Genomic DNA, 24005 nt, shown 5'->3' with positions numbered 1-24005 from the left:
ATGTTTATCAGTGTGCTGATGCGTGAAAAATGAATGGATTTTTTAAAGCGGCATATCAAGTGAAACTAGAGACGCTACTCTTTACAACCAAACAGGTTTCAATGAAAAAACTTAAAGATGTTTCTTACCAGAGGGGCTTTTGTTGGCGCTGCACCCGTAGAAGCGCTTCACGGAAATAGACGTCACACTGTTGCACGTGATGTGGTGCGGCAGAAGTTTAACCCTTAAATGACAGTGTAGAGTCTTGTGAACAGTATCCAGTCGGTTTAAATGAATTTAAATTATGTGTTGCTTATAGCGAAGCCAAAATTACAATGTCCACACATGTGGACACGGGGTCACATGAGGTTAATTTTGCAAACAACATGTTATCACACTATAATGTCACGCTTTCTGTTTTTCTCACACAGTATAAATGGGACTTTATACATGAAAATACAAAGCTACCTATATATTTCAGAAAGGCCGTCACTCGTGAGGGGATCATCATGTTTGCCGGTTCTTGACATCAAAGATTTTGAAAACCGCTGCTGTAGGGTACCAGTCTGACTCACTGCAGCAGGTCACATGTCGAATGAAGATGCTGGAAAACACTAGAGCTGCTGCTCGTACTGTCACAAGAGATTTGTGTTGCTTCACAAACATGTCACATTTAATTGACACACACAACGTACATGTACACAGTCAAACACACACAATACACTCTTCTTTCATCTGTGATCGTGGTTATTTATTCCGCAAGGTTCTTTTGATTTTCTCTTTCATCCCTCCAGTTCATGTTTTCATTATTCATTCTCTGGTTAAATGAGAGTTTATGTGAAAACATCATTAACACACAAACACTGCTGATGATGCTGGACCACATTTAAATGTGTGTGTTTATGAGATTCTACCATTCTCTCTCTCTCTCCCTCTCTCTCTCTCTCTCTCTCTGTCTCACATACACACACTCTCTCTCTCGCTCTCTCACTCACACTTACTCTCTCTCTCTCTCTCTCTCTCTCTGTGTCTCTCTCTCTGTCTCTCTCTCGCTCTCTCTCTGTGTCTCTCTCTCTCTGTGTCTCTCTCTCTGTCTCTCTCTCTCTCTGTGTCTCTCTCTCTGTCTCTCTGTGTCTCTCTCTCTCTGTCTCTCTGTGTCTCTCTCTCTCTGTCTCTCTCTGTCTCTCTCTCTGTCTCTCTGTGTCTCTCTCTCTCTCTCTGGGCATCCAGCTCTGTCTGTATCTACTCTGTCTCTCTCTCTCTCTCTCTCTCTCTGTCTCTCTCTGGGCATCCAGCTCTGTCTGTATCTGTCCTTCTCTATAGTCAGGCTGTGGTCGCTCAGTCTGTATCTCGTCATGTTTTTCCTCAGTTTGTGGTCTCTGACTGTGCTCAGGTATTCTGCTGTCGTGTAATCTCTGTTTAGGGCCAAATAACATTGTAGTTTGTTTTGTTTTTGTGTTGTTTCATTCCAATAAGTTCAGTAGTTTTCTTTTTGTACATGAATCATTTGGTTGGGCTGGATTCTGTGGATGAGGGTGTCAGTGTCCTGAGGCTGATTATTGTTAGAAGTGTTAGTCTGTTTGTGGAGCCTCAGGACCAGCTGAATGAGGGGACTCTTCTCAGCGTTCACTTCATGGTTTTTAAGGGCTTTAAAATGATAAGAGTTGGGGTCACTCAATTTTAAATGTTTCCAAAATGTAATGGTTCTTTTCTCAATGTGGATTAATAGAGGGTATTGGCCTAATTCTGCCCTACATGCATTATTATGTGTGTTTCTCTGTACCCTAAGAATGCTTTTACAAAACTCTGTATGTAGGGCTTCAGTCGGATTTTTGTCCCATTTGTCAAATTTGTGATTAGGGAGAGGACCCCAAACTTCGCTGCCATATAGTGCAATAGGTTCTATGACTGACTGGAATATTTTGAGCCAGATTTTAATTGGTATTTCAAATTGGATAGATTTTTTAATGGCATAGAAAGCCCTTCTTGCTTTCTCTTTCAGTTCATTCATGGCCAAGTTGAGGTTTCCGTTTGCACTGAATTTCAAACCAAGGTATGTGTCGTTTGTGGCATGATCAAGTTTGATCATACCAAGGGTGAAACTGTATTTCTTTCCCTGACATCTGGGTCTTTTCTGGAATGTTAGAACTTTAGTTTTAGTTGGGTTAATCGTCAGGGCCCAGGTCTGACAGAACTGATACAGGATGTCCAGGTTCTGCTGTAGACCCTCTTCTGTTGGAGACAGCAGGACCAGATCATCTGCATACAGGAGGAACTTTATAGTGGAGTCATGTAGTGTGAGGCCAGGAGCTGCTGATTGTTCTAGTAGTTTCACCAATTCATTAATGTATATACTGAAGAGGGTCGGTGATAGTGGGCAGCCCTGTCTCACACCTCGCCCTTGAGTGAAGAACTCAGTTTGTTTATTGCACATTTATTGTTTGAATACATCGTTTTCATGATGTTGTATGTTTTGCCCCCTATACCAATTTCTGAAAGTTTAGACAGTAGATCTTGGTGCCAAATTGAATCAAAGGCCTTCTGGAAATCTACAAAGCATGCAAATATTTTGGTTTTGTTTTGGTTGATGTATTTATCAATCAGAGTATGTAGGGTGAAGATATGGTCTGATGTTCTAAAATTTGGTAAGAATCCAGTTTGACTTTTGTTTAAGGCATTGTGTTCGGTAAGGAAGTGAACGAGTCTTGTGTTGATGATACTGCAGAACATCTTCCCCAGATTACTGCTCACACAGATGCCTCTGTAATGGTCTGGATCTAATTTGTCTCCACTTTTGAAAATGGTCGTTATGAGTCCTCTGTTCCAGGTGTCAGGGAAATGACCAACACTCAGAACCAAGTTGAACAGTTTTAGTAAGGCCAGTCTTAATTTGTGCTCTGTGTTCTTCAGCATTTCATTGAGGATGCCATCTGGTCCATTTGCTTTTTTGATTTTTAGGGCCTGGATTTTATCAATCCGTTCATTTTCTGTGATGGGGTAGTCTAATGGGTTTTGGTATTTACCAATTGTATGTTCCAGACCTGCAGAGATCAGTATTGATTGATCAGGTTATAAATATTTGTGTGTGTTGTCAGGGCTGGAGAGGGGGCCGGTCACCATGAATGAACCTGCCTCAGAGGCGGAGCTAGAGGATGCTGAACGAATCACACTGCAGTGTCACATTGATGGACATCCACGGTGAGCCAATCATTTCTTGTTACATTGCATTCAGTCCTGTTGATTTCTTTATTCGAAATAAAACCATTTATTCAAAACTATAGATCAGGGGGTTTCAAAGTCTTGGATAGTAACCCCCCCCCCCCTACAACACTTTCTATTTTACTTATAGTCTCCGTGCCTCCCCTGACATGCTCTGGCGCCTCCCAGTTTGAAAATCGTTGATTTAGATGATAGAAAGTTTGTGAATGTTTTGTTGCAGCTGTTTTCAGTCACAGTAATAATCACAGCTGCTGTAATGTACTTTTGTTCTGTAAGTGATCTGTAAATGATTCATGTGCAGGCCGAGCAGTAAATGGTTTAAAGATGGTGTTCAACTGGGAGGAAAGGATCGAATCCTGACACTGACTGACCTCAGACCAGAAGAGTCTGGGATTTACTACTGCTGTGCTCGAAATGCTGCCGGACAAGTGTGCAGTAATCAAAACATCACGCTCAATATCATCGGTAAGAGGTTAAGATGTAAACTGGATCATGAGCTCACATTATACTGTATATTGCCTACTATATATATTTTTTAATAGTATATGAAGTATCATACTGTATGCAACTATAAACAGCAGTATGCTACGTTACCTCACTTACTTTTGGAAATAAATCTTTTCATCATTTCACATGTATAATAAACGTTTTGTGTAAAGCTAGAACTTTTGGCTGGAAATGAAAGGTCACATCAAGCACATTGCATAGTTTGATACAGTATTGCTTATCGCTCGACATTAACGCTTGTCCGCTTGACCAGGATAAGTGGATTTTACTTGCCCGACTGGACAGTATCCTGATTAAAACTGACAAATAACCAGATATATTTGTGACAGAGCCTAGGCCTGTCTCTTATTACAAAGTCCTTATTCTTATTCTGCTGTAGAAAATAATTCAGAGCACATCATTTTTTATGATTTGTGTGCGATCTAGAAACGCCTGTGAGCTGTTTGACTGACAGGCGGCTTATGTGTGTGCGCTTTACACACGCGTGTGCTCCGAGAACATTCGCGATATTGCGGTAAGCTGGTATTGAGAATCGTCATATTTCACTACAGACATGGAAAACGAAAGAAATACCTAAATGTCCTGGAAAATAATTATTTAAAAATATTTTAGTATAATAACACTGTTTTAAGGGACAGTCCACCCAAAAATTAAAATTCTGTCATCATTTACTCACCCTCATGTCATCCCAGATGTGTATGACTTTCTTTCTTCTGCAGAACACAAATGAAGATTTTTAGAAGAATATTTCAGCTGTGTAGATCCATACAATGCAAGTGAATGGTGACCAGAACTTTGAAGCTCCAAAAAGCACATAAAGGCAGCATAAAAGTACTCCATACGACTCCAGTGGTTTAATCCATGTCTTCAGAAGCAATATGATAGGTGTGGATGAGAAACAGATTACTATTGAAGGCCTTTTTTTACTCTAAATCTCCACTTTCACATTCACTTTCAGATGTGAAAGTGAAACTAAACAGGCACCACATTTTACTTTCAGATGTAAAAGTGAAAGTGGAGATTTATATTAAAAGAGGACTTAAATATTGATCTGTTTCTCACCAACACCTATCATATCACTTCTGAAGACATGGATTAAACCACTGGAGTCTTATGGATTACTTTTTTGCTGCGTTTATGTGCTTTTTGGAGCTTCAACATTCTAGTCACCATTCACTTGCATTGTATGGACCTACAGAGCTGAAATATTCTACTAAAAATCTTCATCTGTGTTCTGGAGAAGAAAGAAAGTCATACACATCTGGGATGACATGAGGGTGAATAAATGATGAGAGGATTTTCATTTTGGGGTGAACTGTCCCTTTAAATGGGTTCGCTATCAAGGTTTCTATTGCATGTACAAAAAAATGGTAACAATCGAGACTCGAATAGGAGTCAAATACACAAATCGTTTTGTCACTGCCGGCTGCTGTGCATTGTGAAACAACGTCAACGGATAACTGTCGTGAACGAATCCCTGTTACACACTTTCTCTGCTCATCTAATGTCATCTCTGCTTTGCTCCGACTAAATAGTTTAATTGTTGATATAGTACAAGATAAAAAATGTTCCAACATTTTTTGTCCAGTCATTTTAATTAGTATAGCTCTTTTCACAACACACATCGTTTCAAAGCAGCTTTACAGGAAATCATGCTTTAACAGAAAATGTAATATCTATACAGTCTTAGAGTCATCATTGTGTAGTTTGATTACATATGATCGTAAATTGTGTATAAAAATAAATTGTTTAGTAAATAATGAAGCTCCCTTCACTCCCTGAGTTGGTAGCGTGTTGATTCGGCCTTCACACCTCGAGATGAGAATAACTTTTTAATAATTCAACAATCAGAGTCTGCTTATATTGCGGTTACCACATGCAGTATGCGGAAAACACGGACGGAATCATGGAATCTAGTCACAGAATGTCATGGAAAATTACATATTTGGACGAATATGAATGTTTAAATGCAGTCAAATTAAATATTAAAATAATTGCAAAATGTCTTAGTGTGATAATTAAACCTCAAAAGTCTGTGATTTAATTATATATATATATATATATATATATATATATATATATATATATATATATATATATATATATATATAGATATATATATAGATAGATATAGATATAGATATAATCTGTGAGTGATGCGTGCTTCAAAGTGAATGTGTGAAGCCTCCGCTCATACACTGAAAACACCTCATTATGATCATCACGCACTCTTGTGTGTGTGAGAGACAGAGAGCACTCAGAAGTGAGCAGCACATACAGACTATGTATTTATTGACTTATATCACATCTTTACGGGGATTAATAATCACACTGGGCCCTGTAGGGAACTGCTTATCTCAAGGTGAGAAACTACCATCAAAAACACACAGAAACGGCAAAATAAAAGCTCGATGTGTTTCTGCTTAAATATTACACTTGTTGGGCACATTAAAATATCCTGGAAAATTGTGCCTTGAAAAGAGTGTCTTGAATTTAATAATATGTCTCTTGAAGATGTGTGTGATAGTCGTCTCAATAGGTTTTGAGGGTGCAGGTATGGTTGCGTGTGGCTGCAGCTGTGTGTGTGTGTGTGTTCTGAAGTGTTTGTGACTGTTTGTGCGCAGCAGAGCAGAATGATATAAAGCGTAACCCAACACCTCTGACAGCCGTCCCCTCAGCCACCTGTGCAGCTCACGCACACACCTGCGCACAGGATAAAGCCTGCGATGAACAATGAGAGAGACAGCGGAAAAACAGGGATGAAGGAGTACAGAAGAGTGAAGAATAATCCACACGATTGAGATTCAAACACTCTTCAGTCTGTCTGTCTCTCCCTAGATAAGACTCTTCCTCGTGTGGAGGTGTCTCCAGAAGATCAGGTGGTGTTGAGGAACGAGGAGGCCGTGTTTCACTGTCAGTTCAGAGCCAAACCGCCGCCGGTGCTCGAGTGGTTTCACGGCACTGAACCCGTCGTCAACAAATCACGGTGAGACCAGACATTACATCATCAATTATGGTTATCCCTTTATTTTCACCTCTGGACTCTTGAAATCACATGGGACTGCCTCAGACAGGGACCACATCTTGATTGGTTAGTTTTAGGATTAGTTTAATACTGATGACTGAGATATTTGTTATAAAGATCCTGATAGATTAGTGTTTTATTGTCAGAGTATGAGATGTGTTCTTTACACTTTAAGCTTTTCTCTTTTAAACAAAAATATCCGACCACCCGCTGATAAACACACTCATACATCATACATACAGATGAAATGCATCCAGTCATGTGTCATTCAGTCACTGGTGCATTATGGGATGAACAGAAGATGTTTTGAAGTGAAGGAGGAGGGCAGAGTTATCACCACCATAGTTATAGGCATCGTTAAAATCCACTATCAGTCGAGCTCTAGTTTATATGAGTCCTCATTACTGTATCCTGTTGTGTTGTACATGATGTTGTATGTTGTAGGTAGAGATGCACCAATATATCGGTCTGTTATTGACTAAAATTAAAACCACTCTGATATGAAAAGCAAATGGTTAAAAAAAGTAACTTTATTGTGTTGCATAAAGTTTATAATCTTTTTTTTTCCTTCTGTGTAATATAAAGAAACACCCAAATAAATTCTATCTATCCTAAAAAGTAAAGCATGTGCATATATATATATATATATATGGTAACACTTTATTTTAGGGATCAGAAATTAGATAGTAATTAATGACTAATAACTGGAGTTGTTAGGGACTAATTATGGACTTGTTTGGATTTATAAGGTATTTATTAGGCCTTTGATCGTTGATTTCTTACGCTTGCCTAATAGCCTCTTTACATTTGTTTTTTCCCCCTAACATTTAACTTATTAGGTAAAAACAAAAGATATCAATAGCTAGTAAGGTTCAGAATACATCCTTTATAGGTTTTCACTATGTGAATGTGCGACTTATAAGTATAAAAAAATAAAAATATAGTAGGCAGAGACTTTTGATGCTTAGTGTGAATAGCAACAAAAAGCATCTTCTTTGCACTAAGGGCACATAGTGCTAGATGCTATTTGCACCCCTAATTAAATACTACAATCCAGTGTAGGGGCATCAACATGTTTATTGTGTTTATTTAGAGTCCCACAAACACCCTACACCAACCCCTAAATCTAACCCTAACCCTAACCTTCCCTGCTTTGTTGAAATACTATATGAATTCTACATGTATTTCATACTTATAAGCCGCACATTCACACAGAGTACTGAGAACCTTAAAGGATGTATTTTGTATCATACTAGCTATTGATATGTTTTGTTTTTAGCAAAGAAGTTCATTGTTATGACAAAAGCAAATATAAAGGGGCTATAGAGCAATAATAAGAAATCAGCCAATAAAGGCTTAATAAACACTTTATAATGCCAAAAACGTCCATAACTAGTCACTAACAAGTGTAATTATTAGTCATGTATTACTGTCTAATTTCTGATCCCTAAACTAAAGTGTTACCAAGTGTTACCATATAGGGATATATATATATGTGTTTAACAGGTCCAATCCATGTTGGATGGAAATTATATTGTAGTTATGATCAGGATATGAAATTAATAGTAGCTGGTGAATGCCCAATTTTACCAGACACTTTGATTTTTCATATAAAGATAAAATAAATTTTCCTACTGTATATACAGGATACCTAGGATAATTTATATAGTATAAATTAATATATATAGGACATACTGTATATATAAAACCCTTTAGCACATAATAATACCATAATACTATTATTATCATAATGGTAATTTTGTAACACACACATGGAGGCTAACGAGTAGACATGAGAGAAACGTCTTTTTCAAGCACCATTTCTGAGGCTGTACTGAATTATTATAACTGCACATGACAATTCACCAATGTCACTGCATGCCCTTTTCTTTGTACGGTAATGTATACAGCCAAAAATACCTGGAATTATAATGTGAAAATACAGTGAACCTGAGAGTTGCGTTCAGAAACACATTGCATGTAAAGTACGAACTGTTCCGTGGATAAAGCGAACTAAACTCGAGGAGCGTCGTAGATCATTTGTAATGTTCAGCTTGACATATACGACACTATTCTTATTAAATGTTTCAGACGACTGACAGAGACGTGATTGTTCCGCAAGAAGCGCTCACGCTGGGTAAACAGTGAATCAGACAGGCACATCAATGGCTTTTCTTTCGTCAAATCAAGTTTGATGGACAAAATTACCCGGCATTGCACAAAAAGTACCTGCATTTGGTGTGTGGCGGGTGCTAAATTCAAACTCTGGTTAGAACAAGAAAAAATGTCCTTTGTGCGGGCCTGGGTATCTCAGCGAGTATTGACGCTGACTATCACACCTGGAGTCGTGAGTTTGAATCCAGGGCGTGCTGAGTGACTCCAGCAGGTCTCCTAAGCAACCAAATTGACCCGGTTGCTAGGGAGGGTAGAGTCACATGGGGTAACCTCCTCGTGGTCGTGATTAGTGGTTCTCGCTCTCAATGGGGTGTGTGGTAAGTTGTGTGTGGATCGTGGAGAGTAGCATGAGCCTCCACATGCTGTGAGTCTCCGCGGTGTCATGAACAATGAGTCACGTGATAAGATGTACGGATTGATGGTCTCAGAAGCGGAGGCAACTGAGACTTGTCCTCCACCACCCGGATTGAGGCGAGTAACCGCGCCACCACGAGGACCTACTAAGTAGTGGGAATTGGGCATTTTAAACTGGGAGAAAAGGGGATAAATTAAAAATGTCTATGTGCATTTTTTAAGCATATTTTCCAAGCTAACCAGTAGTTTGAAGACAAAATAAAGCGAGCAAGTGGCAAAATATCGGTATCAGCCTGTCGTTTTTGTGTTAAAAATGGTTTCCGTATCGGCCAATATCAGTGCATCCCTAATTTTAACGGATATAATATTTTTGTTTTGTCTTTTATGTACCACATATGCAGTGCTCGGCACTGAGAATATAGTGATGTGATTGCATCGACTGATGTGACTGGTCAGTTGATCTGGTTCAGTGTTATTCAGTTGTTTCATCAGATATCAACAACTATACAACACACCAGTCCTGTATATCCCTTTGCTGAAATCTGATGTGTTTAAGACTGTATAATGATGTATGTGTTTTTGTGTGTGTTATACAGGGTTATAGTGTACAGTAATGGCACCCTGCGCATCACTCAGGTGAAGCAGCGCAGCACAGGTGTATATAAATGTGTCGCTCAGTATGGAGGAAACAAACATGTGCAGGTGGAGGCCGAGCTCAGAATCGCAGGTGAGCACATTTCAAAACTTGTCTTTCCTGAAGTGATATCATCTCTAATTATATTTGACAAAATCGTTGTGTTCTTACTGTTTGTTTATTCTCAAAGGCTCAATTAAGAGATATCTGTCTCAAGCCGATTGACAGATGGAGCCACATTGAAAGCTTCATATCTCTGGGGTGTAACCATTTAGGGCCTTAAAACTGAAGATACAAAAAGGAAAGTTTGTTTAGAACCAGAATCTAAAAGGACATTAAGATATGTTTAATACTTCTGGAGTTATTGGGGCTCCAACTTTGGAAAACATCACAAAAAAAGTGTTTTTTCCCATTTTTGGACTCGCACCATTGGTGTATAATGCAACAAGTGGTGCTGAAGTCAGCTGATTTTAGTAATAGACCTACAAATCTCTTTGTAAAAATAAAATCATGACACTAACAACTTTCTAAGGTTATTTTTTTGACCTGTTGTTTTGTTCTAAAATCAAAAGCGAAAATTGTCATTTTGACCCCCTCTTCAAAATAACGGATTATTTAGTAAATAATAAATTATGCCATTTAATATTTTGGCTTTCATCATCATTTATGTTTATCTTTCATCAGAAAAAGTATTAACAAAATCAAAATTTCATCCGAAGAATTTTCTGAAATTTGACATGAAATGACCCTAAAGTGTTTCCAGTTGAGCTGCATACAAATCAAACTGTGCATTAAGAAAAAAAAATTACTAATAAAGTAAAAGTGATGTTTCTCTCTTTCTTTCTCTGTCTGCGTAGAGATCGATGACATGGGCGATCGCATGTCTCGGGTTTTCTCCGCTAACAGTAGAGAGAGGGTGACCTGTGACCCGCCCCGGGGTCAGCCGCTGCCGGAGGTGTGGTGGGAGCGTGTGGGTCATCGTGTGCCATCCGAGGGTCGTGTGTATCAGCGGGACAGAGATCTGATCTTCAACTCTACAGATAGATCAGACTCGGGCGTGTACACGTGTGTCGCGCGGAATAAAGCGGGACAGAGAGAACAGGAACTCATCGTGACTGTCGCCAGTGAGTAAACACATCATGTCATACTGAACCTGAACTCACTGCGTGTGGATTAACCAGCATGTTTGTGTGTATGTGTGTTTTACAGCATCTCCAGAATGGATCACAGAACCGCAGAACACACACATGGAGGAAGGTCAGCCTGGATACCTGCACTGTCACGCTCAGAGTACACCTGACCCACGGGTCACATGGTACCGCAAAAACATCCCAATCAGTGATGAGGTCAGCAGCTCTTTTTAGATGTTAACTAATCTTTGCAGTAATTGTCTTTATCATCTGTTGGTCTGTTTATATATGTCATCAGATTACAGAGCATTTGTAACTATGAGGGTCATGGCAGGTTCATCATAAACATCATCAGTGTGTGTGTGTGTGTGTGTGTGTGTGTGTGTGTGTGCAGGGTTCTCGTTATAAGCTCTTCTCTAACGGGACTCTGCGGATCAACAGTGCCGAAGTGAATGACGCTCAGATCTACAGCTGTGTGTGTGTGAGTGAAGGCGGCTCGCTCACCGGACACGCTCGCGTTTATATACTGGGTGAGTGAGTGTGTTTCTGTGTCTGTTTTGTCTTGTACACATGGCAGAGTTTTAAGGGCCACAACAGCATTTAAAGGGATAGTTCACCCAAAAATGAAAATTCTCTCATCATTTACTCAGCCTCATGTCATCCCAGATGTGTATGACTTTCTTTCTTCTGCAGAACACAAATGAAGATTTGTAGAAGAATATTTCAGCTCTGTAGGTCCATACAATACAAGTGAACTTTGAAGCTCCAAAAAGCACATAAAGGCAGCATAAAAGTAATCCATATGACTCCAGTGGTTTAATCCATGTCTTCTGAAGTGATATGACAGGTGTGGGTGAGAAACAGATCAATATTTAAATCCTTTTTTTACTCTAGGCCCATGTTCACACAGCAGCAGAACACGGTTGTCAGACCTGTTTTGAGTGCTTAATATGGTTACGTTGACACACGGGATGGTTATTTACAGGTGTGACAATTGCATTCAGCTCTCACAACCGCTTCTCAAACCTGTGCTGTGTGAACGGAATCGTATTGGACAACTAGTTGTTAATTATGTCATGTACAGTGAGAGACACGCTGCACTGTACACGCATGTGTCTCGTGTGGGGTTTCCTTAACTCGGAGAAATGAGCTGCATGTCATCCAAAGATGCCGCGCAACACAAAAGCTGCGCTCTGCACACGGTTAAAAAGCATTCAAAGCCTCTATCAGTTAATTATGATCTGATAGATGAACTCACGCCTCGATTGCACTCATTTATTTAATAACACGGCGGCAGTTGTGATAAGACATGCCGGTGTTATGGACGTCACCATGTTTTAGTCACTGTTACTATAGTTACAGTGGTTAGAATACGGTTGAGACTTCGGTTGTTCATTCATACAGACAGTATTCGAATTGCTACTGTAAGCTGTTGTATGAACGGGACTTTTCAAGACTCAAATCTGTAAGTAAATATGGTTGTCAATCCCAAACACTGACTGTGTAAACGAAGCCAAAATCTCTACTTTCACTTTTACATCTGAAAGTTTGAATCTGAAGTTAAAGTGGAGATTTATAGCAAGGACTTAAATATTGATCTGTTTTTCACCCACATCTATCATATCTCTTCTGAAGACATGTATTAAACCACTGGAGTCATATGGATTACTTTTATTCTGCCTTTATGTGCTTTTCTGGAGCTTCCAACTAAGTTCTGGTCACCATTCACTTGCATTTTATGGACCTGCATAGCTGAGATATTCTTCTAAAAATCTTCATTTCAGTTCTGCAGAAGAGAGAAAGTCATACACATCTGGGATGTCATGAGGGTGAATAAATGATGACAGAATTTACATTTTTGGGTGAACTGCCGCTTTAAATGCAGGAGTGAATCCCCAGAATGATTATTCTGTATGTCAATCCAGACCTCATGATGGTTGACATAGTGATCACCATAGCAACGGAGTGGTGTCCTGTGACTGTAAACAAGAAGCATGGATGCCAGTTTAACCCAATTGGTGTCTGATATTTTTGACCGGAGAAATACAGTATATGAGTGTTTCTTCAACTTCGAGCACTTTCATGTCTGATTTTTATTAAAGCAAACAGATTTCAACTTTTATCTTTTTGTTAAATGCTGGTCTCATGGAAAAAAATTAACATTTTTACGAGACCTTCACCATATTTGTGGTTCTTTGGTATAGATTTGACTGATTTAGCATTGTCCCAGATCATAGGCATTTAGTAGGTAAAAAAAAATGTCAACCCCCCCCAAAAAATCTGTGACTTTGCTGTTTGCCACTTTACCATTTGAGGTTCATCAAAATTATTAATGAAGCGATGATGGGGGGGGGCCTGGGTATCTCAGCAAGTAAAGATGCTGACTATCACCCCTGGAGTCGTGAGTTCGAATCCAGGGTGTGCTGAGTGACTCCAGCCAGGTCTCCTAAGCAACCAAATTGGCCCGGTTGCTAGGGAGGGTAGAGTCACATGGGGTAACCTCCTCGTGGTCGCTGTAATGTGGTTCTCGCTCTCGGTGGGGCGCGTGGTGAGTTGTGCGTGGATCCCTTGGAGAATAGCCTGAAGCCTCCACACACGCTACGTCTCTGCGGTAATGCGCTCAACAAGTCACGTGATAAGATGTGCGGAGACACGGAGGCAACTGAGATTCGTCCTCCGCCACCCGGATTGAGGCGAGTCACTACGCCACCATGAGGACTTAGAGCGCATTGGGAATTGGGCATTCCAAATTGGGGAGAAAAAGTAATTTCCATCAGTGTCATTTCCAGCACAGAATTCTATTATACACAATACAGAATTTGAGATGTGCTGGAAATGACACAAAAATGCCATAAATCTCGTGTGATGCATGAACACACTGTTGGGCATGGTTAGTAGATGAATTAAATAAACTAGTGAGAGTTAAAAATCCTATTTGGTAAAACTTTCTATGAAGCCCATATTTATAATGCATTGTAAAGGCATTATAAATGCATTAGTAATGTCTCATAATACACCTTATAATAAGTTATAACTTCTCATAAATAATTCTAACTACAGTTATAATACATGATAAGACTTCCCCTATTCATAGTTATACTTTAGATTATAATGCATTATAACATTATTATAACACAAGCAACATCCAATTTTAATGCAGCAGAAGTTAATAAAGTTAAACTTGTAACATACATCACAAGTCAAACTTATATAATGCAAGTTATTTATAAAAGTCTCCAAATAAGATGCACAAACATTAAAGTATATTGAATAGAGTCCAGTATAGAATCAGTTTGATTTTGGTTTTATTCTTAGGTGTGTTTACACTCAAGAAGATTTGCTACATGTGTGATCAACATATGTATTTAGAGTTTATGATATATATTTAACCTTGTTGCTTTACAAGTATTTTTCGTAGTATCTCAAAATTTACATTAAATGTGCGTTATGTTATTTTGTGCATGTGTACTGTATATAACTTTCAGCATGACTTGTTATGTCTTATAACCACTTAAAAATATCTTAAAGATATTTATAAGAAGCACTAACACTTTACTTAAAGCATACCTATTACATATATTACAAATATATATATACAGTTGACATACACTTAGGTTGAAGTCATTAAAACTCATTTTTTAACCACTCCACAGATTTCATATTAGCAAACTATAGTTTTGGCAAGTCGTTTAGGACATCTACTTTGTGCATGACACGAGTAATTTTTACAATAATTGTTTACAGACTGATTGTTTCACTTTTAATTGACTATATCACAATTCCAGTGGGTCAGACAGTTTACATACACTAAGTTAACTGTGCCGTTAAGCAGCTTGGAAAATTCCAGAAAATGATGTCAAGCCTTTAGACAATTAGCCAATTAGCTTCTGATAGGAGGTGTACTGAATTGGAGGTGTACCTGTGGATGTATTTTAAGGCCTACCTTCAAACTCAGTGCCTCTTTGCTTGACATCATGGGAAAATCAAAAGAAATCAGCCAAGACCTCAGAAAAAAAACTGTGGACCTCCACAAGTCTGGTTCATCCTTGGGAGCAATTTCCAAATGCCTGAAGGTACGACGTTCATCCGTACAAACAATAGTACGCAAGTATAAACACCATGGGACCACACAGCCATCATACCGCTCAGGAAGGAGACACATTCTGTCTCCTAGAGATGAACGTAGTTTGGTGCGAAAAGTGCAAATCAATCCCAGAACAACAGCAAAGGACCTTGCGAAGATGCTGGAGGAAACAGGTATACAAGTATCTATATCCACAGTAAAACGAGTCCTATATCGACATAACCTGAAAGGCTGCTCAGCAAGGAAGAAGCCACTGCTCCAAAACCACCATAAAAAAGACAAACTACAGTTTGCAAGTGCACATGGGGACAAAGATCTTACTTTCTGGAGAAATGTCCTCTGGTCTAATGAAACATAAATTGAACTGTTTGGCCATAATGATCATCGTTATGTTTGGAGGAAAAAGGGTGAGGCTTGCAAGCCGAAGAACACCATCCCAACCGTGAAGCATGGGGGTGGCAGCATCATGTTGTGGGGGTGTTTTGCTGCAGGAGGGACTGGTGTACTTCACAAAATAGATGGCATCATGAGGAAGGGAAATTATGTGGATATATTGAAGCAACATCTCAAGACATCAGCCAGGAAGTTAAAGCTCGGTCACAAATGGGACTTCCAAATGGACAATGACCCCAAGCATACCTCCAAAGTTGTGGCAAAATGGCTTAAGGACAACAAAGTCAAGGTATTGGAGTGGCCATCACAAAGCCCTGATCTCAATCCGATAGAACATTTGTGGGCAGAACTGAAAAAGCGTGTGTGAGCAAGGAGGCCCACAAACCTGACTCAGTTACACCAGTTCTGTCTGGAGGAATGGGACAAAATTCCAGCAACTTATCGTGAGAAGCTTGTGGAAGAATACCCAAAACATTTGACTCAAGTTAAACAATTTAAAGACAATGCTCCCAAATACTAACAAAGTGTATGTAAACTTCTGACCCACTGGGAATGTGATGAAAGAAATAAAAGCTGAAATAAATCATTCTCTCTACTATTATTCTGACATTTCACATTCTTAAAATAAAGTAGTGATCCTCAAAAATTTTCAGTGTGTTTTTCTTGCATCCAGATATAAAGTCTGTATTTATTGTGATTTAAATGCTGTAACACCTTCACCTGTTTGAGCATCTGTCTGATTATCTGATGTCTTTTTCAGAGAAGTTGAAGTTCACCCCCGTCCCGCAGCCATCGCAGTGTTTACAGCTGGACAGAGAGAGCAGCGTCAACTGCATTGCACAGGGACGAGAGACACCCACAGTACATTGGAGCAGAACAGGTCAAACACACACTTCACTCTGATTGTGTTCACAACGACAAAACTTTTGGGTGCATTTCCTAATCCACTCCAGTGTTTTACTGTATCAGCATGCAGCTCATGTGAGCTTTACAGTCTGTTCTCCCATTGGTCTTTATCGTATCACATGTGTCATTTGCATATAGTTGAACTACTGTATGCTCGACTCTGTGGCATCACCAGTGCTGGCTGTCACTCATATCAGCAGAAATCACCAACTCTCATTGAACATGACTAACTGCTTGTGGATTTGTCACTGAGAATCGCTGTCAGTGTGAACGGCCCTCGATGTGTTGTTGTGAATGTTTCTCATGTCTCTCTCTCTCTCTCTACAGATGGCAGTGCTCTCTCGTCTCATGTGAGTCAGATGAACGGTGTTCTGCAGTTCAGGACAGTCATTCGTGCCGATGCAGGGAACTACACGTGTGTCGCGTTTAACAGCATGCAGGGAGAGATCAGAGCGCATGTACAGCTCACTGTAGGAGGTGTGTTTGTGTTTTATGAGACAGACTCCATCAGGCTGTATTGGAGTGTATTCATCTGTTTCATGTGATGTCACTGTATGACTGCGCCGCCATATTTGTGATCCAAACCCAAGACACCTTCATTGTGCTGCGCTGTGGGATGCAAAACTTCTAAAGCTTGATAAAGTGATAGTGCTGTTTACTTACCTAACCAGAAATGTTATTCTTGTCTTTTAAGTGCCATATGACTCGGCCAAACCCATGCAGGCAGGGATTACTGTAACACTTTTTGGTTTTTTGTTGGCTCATTTATTCAAAACATTTTTAGCCGAAAAGTTTGAAATTTTACCTCAAGCATCTTTAACATGTAAGATGTCATTAAATGTGTCAATTTAATTTATAACAAAATCGAGTTGGATAAAATTGAACTGGAAATGCACATAGAACGATGATAAATTCATAACACCTGGACTGAATCGTAACAATGAGTTAAAAAGCACTATATAGATACTAATGTTAAGGCCGATACGTCTGTGTCAAATTTACCCCGTAGCGTGACACGCACCTCTTCAAACATTTAACTGTGTGTCGCTACAACAGCTGTGAATATGCGACAAAAGACACTGTTAACAACTTATAAACTGGGTAGCTCAGCGAGTATTGACGCTGACTATCACCCCTGGAGTCGTGAGTTTGAATCCAGGGTGTGCTGAGTGACTCCAGCCAGGTCTCCAGCTGTAACGCTACAATCTACTTGCCGTTTGCCATCGATGTTCTCGCCTTTGTACTGTAAGTGTGTTGCTCTGTTGTCCTGTGAGCGCTCAGCACCGCCTCTCCGCGGAGGAGACTGTTCCACAGTTCTCAATGTTGCACTGCTTGGTTTTAATTACACTATAATGTGTTTATGTATCGTATGATACATATGGGATTGAATCATGAGTGTCGTATCGTACAATACAATATTTTTTTACACCCCTTAGACCAATGCGTTTGCCACTACGTGGAGGCTACACCATAGGTTTGACACAGAAGTATAACTTTTAACACTTTATTCAATCATCAGACTACAATGTAAACATTTCATTCTTGGGGCATGGAGCGAAAGCAATTTTTGATGTTTTTCTTGATATCATTTCACGGGTGTTTTTCCATCCACCACCAGTGTTTCCTCCTGCTGATGATCACAAATATGTCCGCTGCAGGGAAAAAGTCATGTCACTGAAACGGTTGATATCACATGTGTGTGTTTTGTCAGTTCATATCGAGTTTAAGTTGGAGCCAGAGCAGACGACGGTCTATCAGGGTCACACAGCGGTCTTTCACTGTCAGGCGTCAGGTGACCCATCGCCCTTCATCCAGTGGATGATCAAAGACAAACTGCTCAGCAGCAGCACCAGCAGGTCATTCTCATACACACATCTGAATGAGATGTCAAGTGTTTTTATTACCTTCAATTCAGTAAAAAGAAAGGTTGAATATTTATGAAAAGGCTGCTATGTGTCAGCATTAGGAGTGTCTACTGCCATCTGCTGGAAAGAACATGAATTCGTTTGTATAATTTCTTAGCAATGACAAGTATAGCCTATAGGTGGCCTCAGTGTTCCCCTTATTGTTGAATGGTGTCTGTAACTCAATGCTGTAACTTTATATATAGATATTATCACAAGTTATACGTTTGGATACATATTTAAGCATTCTAAAAGACATTTATTTGTCAAAAGTGTATCTATTTTTTCAAACCACTTGCTTTAAATATTCAGTTTTTTGCTAAAATGTAGAGCTCAATGTACAGTCAAACCTGACCATGGTGTAACAAAGAGAAGACTTAGAAAAGTATTTTGTTATCTACCATTTATTTTGCAAACTTAATACAATAATATCATTTAATAAACTCATAGCTGAGAGAATAATTTTTTTTTTGCATGGGAATAAAAGTGTTTCTGATGTCTTATCTGAAAGGGTAAACTCTTCCAAAAAGTGGGGTCAGACATTTAGCTCTTTAAGGGGCAGTTTCACTAAGAATTCATTTGCAGGCGTGCTGAGTGACTCCAGTCAGGCTTCCTAAGCAACCAAATTGGCCCGGTTGCTAGGGAGGGTAGAGTCACATGGGGTAACCTCCTCGTGGTCGCTATAATGTGGTTCTCGCTCTCGGTGGGGTGCGTGGCGAGTTGTGCGTGGATGCCGCGGAGAATAGCGTGAAGCCTCCACACACACTACGTCTCCGCGGTAACGCGCTCAACAAGCCACGTGATAAGATGCGCGGATTGACGGTCTCAGACGTGGAGGCAACTGAGATTCATCCTCCACCACCCGGATTGAGGCGAGTCACTATACCACCATGAGGACTTAGAGTGCATTGGGAATTGGACATTCCAAATTGGGGAGAAAAGAAAAGGGGAGACAAAAAAAAAGTAAATAAGAATGAATTGCAGCTGGTAATAATGTTGGTTTTTAGCAAGCACTCTCTGTGCTGGTTTAGCGCCCGATTCACTAAAGAAATTATGCAGGTCAGGCAACAGCGCAAACACGCCCACAAAATCGATGCTGAATGCAATTTGCACGCGCCATTCTGATCTTGCAGTCAGATTCTGAGCGTTTTATAGCGGAGGATGCAGCACACCACTGTATTTGAAACAACCTGCGGGGACTGTACATCAATTTGATTCACTTTGATGATTAAACATGCCAGTCGTGTGCTTGACGACACAGTGCATCTGGATATATGCCAGGTTATAACACTCTTCTTCATCATTTGATGATTATTTGACTATTTACTGCTGATATCATCGGTTGAAAATGTTCACAAACATCTCTTTTATTAAAATTCATTTTACCACCTACTTTCATTTAGCGGTAATAGTGCGACCTAAATTGTGCCAGGCAACTTTTGTGAATGAAGCACAATCTACAATTAGCCTAATTTGCATAGAAAGGAGGTGTGTTTGTGTGGAACGGAATGACAGTAACTTCATTTAAATACTCAAGACGCAGCGCAATTTCAGCACTCATTGCGCTTGCTAAAATAGATTGCAGGTGGTTAGTGAATAATGTGTGTATTGTGGATGGGTGGTTCATTTATGTGTGTGAATGTGTTCTGTATTGTGTGTCTTTGTCCTGGTCTCACCCACTGAGTTTTGCTTTTTTTGTAAAACTACCTAAACTTGATGGAATCTTTGTGCATTTAAATGGTAAAAAGGGGAAAAGTCACAAAGATCCAGACCACTTCAATGTAGGATACAGTTTATATATATATAAAAAAATAGATCAAATTGGACAAAAATGTCTGGAAAGAACATGAGGGTTAAGTTGCATTTGAATAATACAGTCAGAAGTGATTCTGTTTGTGTTGATTGTTTGTCTCTGTTTGCTCAGGTTTCAGAAGATGCCCAATGGCTCTCTGGTCATTAGTGATGTCACCACTGATGACACGGGCATGTACACCTGTATCGCAGGTAACAGCTGTAACATCAGAGACTCTGCAGCACAACTGTATGTCGTAGGTGAGTAACACAATGACACGTGTGTAACGCGTGAATCTGATGAATTTTATTTCACATACTCAAATCTAATGAGTGTTTTTGTGTTAATCGTTAATCATCCATAATGACATCTCAGAGCAGTGTGATGATTATTAATGAAAACATTTTAAAAGCTAAATTAAGTGAAATGTGATGAACTAAACTAAAGTACATTTTCATAACTCCAAAGCTAACTAAAATATAAATACTGTAAATTACTTAAATAAAAAAAAAATTGTTTTTCATACACAGCATATTATCGAATTTAAATCTCCAGAATCCGCCCTAATTAAACATGAAAATGCCACTAGATATGTGATAAGACTAGAAATGTAGCATCATGAGACATATGTAAATGATTTTGGTTTATGCATTATCTTTGGCTCATAACTTTTGGTTCAGTCACATTAAACGTGCTCAGGTTTGTGTTTACAACATGCAGGACTGATGAATGACACGTGTGACTCTGTTTCCTGTCTCTCTCAGAGAAGCCCGTTCACCCGCGTGACGAAGATGAGGATAAGAGTCAGTTTAAGATGTTCCAGACGATCGCGCTGTCTGTGGCGGTCGCTGTCGCTTACATCATCGCTGTGCTGGGACTCATGTTCTATTGCAAACAGAGACGCAAAGCCAGACGCCTGCAGAAGAACAGCGGCGGAGAAGAACCCGAGACGGAGTGTCTTAATGGTGTGTGTGAATCAGTTGTTGCCATTTGCAGAAATCCTCATGAAATCTTCCATTTTATTAGTTTTGCACTGAAAACATTAGAGGATCTCTTGACAGCACAAGCTTGAAATTCACACGACTCATGAGATTCCTGATATAACAGTGTTCAGTTAGTGTGTGAAAACATATGCAGAAATTTACAAGAGAACTGTTATAGGCATTAAAGATCAGGAATCACTGTTATACACCACAGAAATGAGAAACAAAGCTGATATGAGATATTTATGTTAGTTACATTTACTTTATTTTACTATATTAATCAGAGGGTGCTACTACACAAAATATTTAAAAATAACACCTACACAAACGAAAACACATTCAAAATGTATGACGGTCAAAAATGTGACATTAAAAACCCTAAACGCAGTGCAGCAGCTACAAATAAGTAATGATAAATAAGAATGGCAAAATAAAGTGGGAGCCTGTTACCCCATGTGAGGGAGCCTGTTACCCCGTGTGAGGGAGCCTGTTACCCCAGGTGTGGGAGTCTGTTACCCTATGTGAGGGAGCCTGTTACCCCATGTGAGGGAGCCTGTTACCCCGTGTGAGGGAGCCTGTTACCCCGTGTGAGGGAGCCTGTTTCCCTATGTGAGGGAGCCCTTTTACACCAGGTGTGGGAGCCTGTTACCCCATGTGTGGGAGCCTGTTACCCCAGGTGAGGGAGCCTGTTACCCCAGGTGTGGGAACCTATTACCCCATGTGAGGGAGCCTGTTACCCCAGGTGTGGGAGTCTGTTACCCTATGTGAGGGAGCCTGTTACCCCATGTGAGGGAGCCTGTTACCCCATGTGAGGGAGCCTGTTACCCCATGGGTGGGAGCCTGTACCCCATGTGAGGGAGCCTGTTACCCCATGGGTGGGAGCCTGTACCCCATGTGAGGGAGCCTGTTACCCCATGTGAGGGAGCCTGTTACCCTATGTGTGGGAGCCTGTTACCCCATGTGAGGGAGCCTGTTACCCAATGTGAGGGAGCCTGTTACCCCAGGTGTGGGAGCCTGTTACCCCATGTGAGGGAGCCTGTTACCCCATGTGAGGGAGCCTGTTACCCCATGTGAGGGAGCCTGTTACCCCATGTGAGGGAGCCTGTTACCCCAGGTGTGGGAGCCTGTTACCCCATGTGAGGGAGCCTGTTACCCCATGTGAGGGAGCCTGTTACCCCATGGGTGGGAGCCTGTACCCCATGTGAGGGAGCCTGTTACCCCATGTGAGGGAGCCTGTTACCCCATGTGAGGGAGCCTGTTACCCTATGTGTGGGAGCCTGTTACCCCATGTGAGGGAGCCTGTTACCCCATGTGAGGGAGCCTTTTACCCCATGTGAGAGAGCCTGTTACCCAATATGAGGGAGCTTGTTACCCCAGGTGTGGGAGCCTGTTACCCCATGTGAGGGAGCCTGTTACCCCAGGTGTGGGAGCCTTTTACCCCATGTGAGGGAGCCCTTTTACACCAGGTGTGGGAGCCTGTTACCCCAGGTGTGGGAGCCTGTGACCCCATGTGAGGGAGCCTGTTACCCAATGTGAGGGAGCTTGTTACCCCAGGTGTGGGAGCCTGTTACCCCATGTGAGGGAGCCTGTTACCCCAGGTGTGGGAGCCTTTTACCCCATGTGAGAGAGCCTGTTACCCAATATGAGGGAGCTTGTTACCCCAGGTGTGGGAGCCTGTTACCCCATGTGAGGGAGCCTGTTACCCCAGGTGTGGGAGCCTTTTACCCCATGTGAGGGAGCCTGTTACCCCATGTGAGGGAGCCCTTTTACACCAGGTGTGGGAGCCTGTTACCCCAGGTGTGGGAGCCTGTGACCCCATGTGAGGGAGCCTGTTACCCCAGGTGTGGGAGCCTGTTACCTCAGGTGTGGGAGCATGTTACCCCAGGGGTGGGAGCCTGTTACCCCAGGTTTGGAGCCTATTACCCCATGTGAGGGAGCCTGTTACCCCATGTGAGGGAGCCTGTTACCCCAGGTGTGGGGTAAAAGGTTCCCTCACCACCTTTTTTTAAAACTGAATTTTAATTGAAACAACCTTTCGTTATTATTTATTTTCACACAAATTATGTTGCTCCATCAATATTCAATAAAAATAACTAAAAAAAAACATTTTACATTTTGTGACCAGAAAAAAGCTACATTTCCTTAAGGGGTGCCTTTAGCCACATTGTACCCTATAATTATTGATGTAAAGTGTGCTTTTGCTTCCTGTGCCTAAAGCGTCATTTTCATTTGTTCAAAATGTTCAGAGCAGAACTGTTGGGCCAGAAAAAGAGTTTTTTTCACCCAAAAAACATCCCAGATGTGCATGACTTTCCTTCTTCAGCAGAACTGAAGTGAAGATTTTTATAAGTGGATTTCAGCTCAGTTTGTTCATACAATGCAAGTAAACAGGTGCCATCAGTCTGCTGGCTGTTTGACGATCCAAAAGTCATATTTAGGCAACATAAAAGTAATCCACACGACTCCAGTTGATCAATGAATGTCTTCTGAACCGAATCCATATGCTTGTGTAAAAAATACGTCAATAATTAAAACTTTATTAACTTTAAAAAATTGCTTCCTACCAGCAGTCGATGCATCATGTTACTGTCACGTGACGTAAGCGTGATAGCGTGTTCACGTGAGAAGTCGGAAGCACGCGCTTTGTATACAACAGAGGAACGAACATCATGCGAGAGTTCATTTTAAACATCAATGCAATGCTGGGCGGAAGCAACGATTTAAAGTTAAAAAAACCAAACAGCCAGCAGACTGATGGCACCGGTTTATTTGCATTGTTTGAACAAACTGAGCTGGAATCTGCTTCACTTCGGTTCTGCTGAAGAAGGAAAGTCATGCACATCTTAGATGGCTTAAAGGTGAGTCAGTCATGAGAGGATTTTCATTTTTGTGTGATCTAAACCATTAAATGCTCAGACTC

The 24005-nt window shown here is 40.6% G+C and overlaps 1 protein-coding gene across 2 annotated transcripts in view; it reads left to right on the top strand.

Annotated features, from left to right (window-relative positions):
- Window positions 1-24005, top strand: part of LOC127414361 (inactive tyrosine-protein kinase 7-like) — a 121445-nt gene that overhangs the window by 83949 nt on the left and 13491 nt on the right. For both annotated transcript variants that reach the window (XM_051652336.1, XM_051652335.1), the window contains 12 exons: window positions 3075-3177; window positions 3500-3663; window positions 6544-6691; window positions 9856-9986; window positions 10751-11017; window positions 11103-11239; window positions 11418-11553; window positions 16261-16380; window positions 16734-16883; window positions 18118-18262; window positions 20235-20362; window positions 20867-21067. In XM_051652336.1, the coding sequence (XP_051508296.1) occupies window positions 3075-3177; window positions 3500-3663; window positions 6544-6691; window positions 9856-9986; window positions 10751-11017; window positions 11103-11239; window positions 11418-11553; window positions 16261-16380; window positions 16734-16883; window positions 18118-18262; window positions 20235-20362; window positions 20867-21067 (1830 nt within the window). The remainder of the gene's footprint in view (window positions 1-3074; window positions 3178-3499; window positions 3664-6543; window positions 6692-9855; window positions 9987-10750; window positions 11018-11102; window positions 11240-11417; window positions 11554-16260; window positions 16381-16733; window positions 16884-18117; window positions 18263-20234; window positions 20363-20866; window positions 21068-24005) is intronic.

This window comes from Myxocyprinus asiaticus, chromosome 23, assembly GCF_019703515.2.
Source record: "Myxocyprinus asiaticus isolate MX2 ecotype Aquarium Trade chromosome 23, UBuf_Myxa_2, whole genome shotgun sequence".
NCBI classification, from domain to species: domain Eukaryota; kingdom Metazoa; phylum Chordata; class Actinopteri; order Cypriniformes; family Catostomidae; genus Myxocyprinus; species Myxocyprinus asiaticus.
This window is presented reverse-complemented; position numbering and strand designations above follow the sequence as displayed.